General features: G+C 63.7%; 1 protein-coding gene across 1 annotated transcript in view; it reads left to right on the forward strand.

Annotated features, from left to right (window-relative positions):
• Positions 1–4,272, forward strand: part of CD58 (CD58 molecule) — a 33,808-nt gene extending 29,536 nt beyond the window's left edge. The window contains exon 6 of the mRNA XM_080648474.1: positions 3,121–4,272. Coding sequence (XP_080504600.1) covers positions 3,121–3,136 — 16 coding nt within the window. The 3' untranslated portion in view covers positions 3,137–4,272. The remainder of the gene's footprint in view (positions 1–3,120) is intronic.
• Positions 4,273–6,000: the final 1,728 nt, after the last annotated feature.

Below are 6,000 nucleotides of genomic sequence, written 5' to 3' on the forward strand. Positions count from 1 at the left end.
GGGTCCTGGTGGGGCAGTGAGAGCCGCGCCATGAAGATCTGTTACCCACATAGTGTCCTGTGCTCCTTATCGCACACATTAACAAACACACGAGCATACTGCCGTGGCCGAGTGTTGACCCGTGTTGCCGCCATACACCACTGGGAGTGAACGCTGTGGAGGACCGTGAACATAGGCAGCAGGAACAGAAGGCGGAGAAGAGGTTAGAAAAGCAAAGACAAAAGGGAGGATGAACTAAGAAACCAGGATTCTTGAGAAGATAGAAGTGGGGTAGCCCCGTGGTGCTCAAGTTGCTACAGACGAAAAAATACGGTAAAGAGAAGTCAAGTGCTCAGCAGAGATGGAGATTCACATGTGTGCGCCCACACCCACCACGCCCACACCCACATCATTCATTGAACACTTCGGATGTGCCGGGCACAGTGCTGAGCTGCCCCTCAGCCCGCACTAGCAGGAGGTAGGGCTTTTACTCCCATTATATGATCCCCATTACACAGAAGGACAAGCAGTGCACAGAAGCGCAGTAGCATGGCTGAGATTGCTTTGCTAGTAAGTGGCCGTACTGGGATCTGGGCCCCAGGCCTAGCCCCGGTTTCCCAGCTGGGCCTGCGAAAGGCTTACCCAGCAAGTGGGGAGCCGTCAAGCTAAATCAAGGCTGGGTTGGGGGGTTTCTGAGGAACTGGTGTGGTCACAGGGGCCTTCCGGGGGAGGTTTGAGCCCTGTAAGACTGCTGGGGGCCCTGAGCTGGGGCCGGGAGGCTGGGCGCAACCCAACACGCCCTGGCAGTCAGCACCCAGGGGAAGGAGTGACTCATCATCCCCTCGTCGGCCCTGGCGATTGCATCACATGGGGTGAGCATGCAGCAGCGAGTTGCAGGAAGTGCACCTTTAAGGAGCTGCTGGCTCAGCTCCCGGAGGGAATGAGCAACCGTCCTACTGCGCGCCCAGTGCTCGGTGGGCGCTGGGCCCTGGCCTCGGCCTCTGGGGGACAAGACTGCTGGGGACCGAAGACCGCGGCCTGGAGGAGACCCGTCCGTCAGGCGTGGGTGCTGAGGAAGGATGCGCGTCAGCAGCTTCGAGGAGCTGCCCACGTAGGCCCCACTGTGTGACCTCCGTGGAAGGTCATGGAAGAAGAGGCTCCCTGAGCCTGCTCCCACCCTCACAGGAGGGGAATGACGCTGCCCCCACCCCAAGGTGGGGTCGCTGTGAAACGGGAGGCACTACAGAAACGGCAGTGTGTGCCGGAGCCAGAGTGGCCACGGCTGAAGAGCCTGGACTCCCCAGGGAGGCCCGTGGGAGATCCCGTGTGTGGGGGGGGGGCGGGGGGGGGGGCGACTGCATTCCAGCCAGAATCAAGGGCCAGAGGGCCTTGCCCTCAGCCCCCTCCTGGGAATACAGGGTGTTAACTACAAACCTGTGGGGCAGCCGGGCTTCCTGTGCGAGCCCAGGCCCCCTCCCCCCCCCGCCCCGTGCGAGCCCAGGCCCCCTCCCCCCCCCGCCCCGTGCGAGCCCAGGCCCCCTCCTCCCCCCCCCCCGCCCCGTGGGAGCCCAGGCCTCCTCCTCCCCCCGCCCCGTGCAAGCCCAGGCCCCCTCCTCCCCCCGCCCCGTGAGAGCCCAGGCCCCCTCCTCCCCCCGCCCCGTGAGAGCCCAGGCCCCCCTCCTCCCCCCGCCCCGTGAGAGCCCAGGCCCCCTCCTCCCCCCGCCCCGTGAGAGCCCAGGCCCCCTCCTCCCCCCGCCCCGTGAGAGCCCAGGCCCCCTCCTCCCCCCGCCCCGTGAGAGCCCAGGCCCCCTCCTCCCCCCGCCCCGTGAGAGCCCAGGCCTCCTCCTCCCCCCGCCCCGTGCCAGCCCAGGCCCCCCTCCTCCCCACGCCCCGTGCGAGCCCAGGCCCCCTCCTCACCCCCCCCACCCCGTGCGAGCCCAGGCCCCCTCCTCACCCCCCCCCCGCCCCGTGCGAGCCCAGGCCCCCTCCTCCCCCCGCCCCGTGCGAGCCCAGGCCCCCTCCTCCCCCCGCCCCGTGCCAGCCCAGGCCCCCTCCTCCCCACGCCCCGTGCCAGCCCAGGCCCCCTCCTCCCCCCGCCCCGTGCGAGCCCAGGCCCCCTCCTCCCCCCGCCCCGTGCCAGCCCAGGCCCCCTCCTCCCCACGCCCCGTGCCAGCCCAGGCCCCCTCCTCCCCCCGCCCCGTGCGAGCCCAGGCCCCCTCCTCCCCCCGCCCCGTGCCAGCCCAGGCCCCCTCCCCCCCACGCCCCGTGCCAGCCCAGGCCCCCCTCCCCCCCACGCCCCGTGCCAGCCCAGGCCCCCTCCCCCCCCCCCGCCCCGTGCCAGCCCAGGCCCCCTCCCCCCCCCGCCCCGTGCGAGCCCAGGCCCCCTCCTCCCCCCCCCCGCCCCGTGGGAGCCCAGGCCTCCTCCTCCCCCCGCCCCGTGCAAGCCCAGGCCCCCTCCTCCCCCCGCCCCGTGAGAGCCCAGGCCCCCTCCTCCCCCCGCCCCGTGAGAGCCCAGGCCCCCTCCTCCCCCCGCCCCGTGAGAGCCCAGGCCTCCTCCTCCCCCCGCCCCGTGCCAGCCCAGGCCCCCCTCCTCCCCACGCCCCGTGCGAGCCCAGGCCCCCTCCTCACCCCCCCCACCCCGTGCGAGCCCAGGCCCCCTCCTCCCCCCGCCCCGTGCGAGCCCAGGCCCCCTCCTCCCCCCGCCCCGTGCGAGCCCAGGCCCCCTCCTCCCCCCGCCCCGTGCGAGCCCAGGCCCCCTCCTCCCCCCGCCCCGTGCGAGCCCAGGCCCCCTCCTCCCCACGCCCCGTGCCAGCCCAGGCCCCCTCCTCCCCCCGCCCCGTGCGAGCCCAGGCCCCCTCCTCCCCCCGCCCCGTGCGAGCCCAGGCCCCCTCCCCCCCACGCCCCGTGCCAGCCCAGGCCCCCCTCCTCCCCACGCCCCGTGCCAGCCCAGGCCCCCTCCCCCCCACGCCCCGTGCCAGCCCAGGCCCCCTCCTCCCCACGGGAGGTCTCCACCTGAGCAGAGCGGCTGCCCTGCGCTGCCTCTGGGAACCTTTGAAGACCGTTCAGCCAATGGGGGTTCAAATCTCAGCTCTTCCCTGTGTGAGCTGAAGCCAAGCCTGACCTCCGCTTCTTCCTCTACAGGAGTCCAGAGGACTGAGCCCTCCCACGGCCGCAGTGCGAAGCATGGAGAAAGACCGGGTGACTGACGCCCCGCTGAAGGCCCTTCTCCGCCTGGGTGGCTCCTCTCCCAGTGGGAGGCGGGAAGGGCGAGTGGAGGTGACGGGACTTTGAGGAATCCACCAGGTGCTGTGCAGGAACGCGTCTGACCCTGCCAGCCCCCCGGGAGGTGAGCGTGGTCACCCTTCCTTTACAAAGAGGCCCGTGGGGCTCAGGGAGGGCCAGCTGGCTCCCCAGGGTCCTAGCTTAGACCTGGGCCCGACCCCCAGAGCCACACCCTCACATAACACCACACCCACAGCCTGTTCGGATCGGCCACTTCTCTTCTCACTGGCCAAGTGAGAAGAACCTCAAGGTACCAAATACATGCCGAATGACGTAAGTGTCACACACAGCCTCGTATTTTTCAGGCACTCCTGTTAAATCCCCTCTTGGATATCTTTTTAAAAGAAAATGGATTGATTGATTGATTGGTAGAGAGCAAGGAAGGGGAGAGAGAGAGGCATCAACTTCTCATTCCACCTATTTGTGGGTTCATTGGTTGCTTCTCGGATGTGCCCCATCCAGGGGTCGAACCCGGAACCTTGGTGTATGGGGATGACACCCCAACCAACTGAGCTACCTGGCCAGGCCTCTTGAATGACTCTTATCACCACTGTCCTTTTTCTGATCTCACTCTGCCTGCACCCACCCCAGACATAGTTGGAGCTAAAACCAGAGAGTACAGGGACCTCCAAGGCCATCCCGTCCATCGGTGGAGGGGAGGAAACCGAATTCCAGAACATGTGCTGCCAGTCACCCGGTTAGCGGCCTGGGCCCCGCCTCCCGAGAGGTGTTTGTCCTCCCCCCCGCGCCCCTCTCTCAGGAGCAGGTGTTGGAGACACAGCATCAAGGGTGGGTACATCACAGCATCTTCCTTTGCACTGGATGCTGGTCCGCTGATTGACACTTTATTTTGCCAGGTCCACATCTGGTTGCTAAGAAATGAATGTTTCCAAAGAAAGTGGTTGTTTGGGGACTTTACTGAGCCTGTCACACCCCCTGAGCCAATGGGAGGAGGCCATTACCTGACAAAGAAAAATGCATCTATAATAATAAAAGCGTAATATGCTAATTAGACCAGATGTCCTTCCGGATGACCTTCCAGATGAAGCCAGGGCTGCAAGGGAAGCCCGGGTCCTGGGTGCCTGCCAGTGGCCGGAGGGAAGCCCGGGTCCCGGGTGTCAGAGGGAAGCCGGTGCCGGCAGCCGGGGGAAGGAAGGCCTACTCTTTTTTTTTTTTTTAAATATATATTATTGATTTTTAGAGAGGAAGGGAGAGGGATAGAGAGATAGAAACATCAATGATGAGAGAGAATCATTGATTGGCTGCCTCCTGCACGCCCCCTACTGGGGATTGAACCCACAATCCAGGCATGTGCCTTGGCTGGAATTGAACCTGGGACCCTTCAGTCCATAGGCTGACGCTCTATACACTGAGCCACACCAACTAGGGCAGGAAGGCCTACTCTTGCATGAATTTCGTGCATCGGGCCTCTAGTGTGTCCATAACTAAAACTCATTTCAACCTTGTGGCTCATAGAGATATTTTATGTCCGTGTAACCTGGCTTTCCACTCTCTCATGGAATGCGATGCAGGTCTGCCTGCCTGCCTGCCTGCCCACAGCAGCTAACTGCACGGCCTAGGTGCTTGCTGTGTGATCACAGGAAAATTCCTAGGGATGGTGAGCCCCATCTGTGAGCTGGGAGCAATGATGCCCTTTTCACCAGGTTAAGTGAGAGGAGGCATGTGCCATGCTTGGCATAGGGTCTGCTCCTGTGACAGCAACTATTGTTACGCAGTTATTCTGCATGTGTGACATAACTATAAAGCTTCTATAGGGAGGGACCAGGAAGGCAGTGTAATGGACAGCAGGGCAGGTACTAGGAGACAATAGGGAGTGGTGGGGACTGTGGCAAACTGGAAAACCCTTGCCAGTCCAAAGGGGGCAGCAGTGCCTCAGCTTCAGCCCCTGCTGCTGGGTGAGAATTCAGAACAAGTGTTGCCTGACTTTTTCAGAAATGCTGGGAATCCTAATTTGTAATTTCAATTCAAATAAAAACCCACAAACAATAGCAACAACCAAAAACTTAACAACATTGTGGGACACACTGAGCAGGTCCTGGAGCAAAGCTGGACTGAAGGAAGCTAACACAGAGCCTGGTGAGGGCCCACTGTTCTAGGGTGGAGCTGCCCCCCAGGGAAGACCCGAGAAGCAAAGGCAGGCACAGAGGGAGCACTCCCACCAGGTCTGGGAAATGGCAGCCGTGCTGGAACAGGCATACACCAGCCTCCCTCAGCAGGGGGCCCGCGGGGCGCAACACTCATTCAGTTGCATGTGCTGGGACCTTGACTCAAACACAACACCGGCCTGTGCACGCCCAGCCAGGACGGGAGGCTGGGACCTGAGGGCTGGGTGGGACATGAGGGAGATTCTGGAGCTCTTCTTAGGGACGGCGATACCACCAACGTCCACTGGGTGTCGCTCTCATATAAATGATGGCCCTGCGGTCCCCAATTCTGCCCCAGGCCAGGCCTCCCTGGGAGGATTGCCACAGCTCAGATGGTCTTCCCAGGGACCAGACTCCCTGTTAAATGCGCATAGAAGCCAAACCTGGATTTGAAGGGCAGCTCTCCTGCCAGCCAGCCAGCCTGTCGTCTTCCAGAAAGTCCTTGGAGATACTCTCTGCACACCAGGATTCTCGAACCTTAGGGTCTCCCAGACTCTGCCGCCGAGGACCTCCACCTCCTTCCCCGATGGGCCGCACACGAGAATATCCCAGGCGTCAGGGACTCCCCTTTCGG

This window comes from Plecotus auritus, assembly GCF_963455305.1.
Source record: "Plecotus auritus genome assembly, chromosome: 12".
Taxonomy (NCBI): Eukaryota; Metazoa; Chordata; class Mammalia; order Chiroptera; family Vespertilionidae; genus Plecotus; species Plecotus auritus.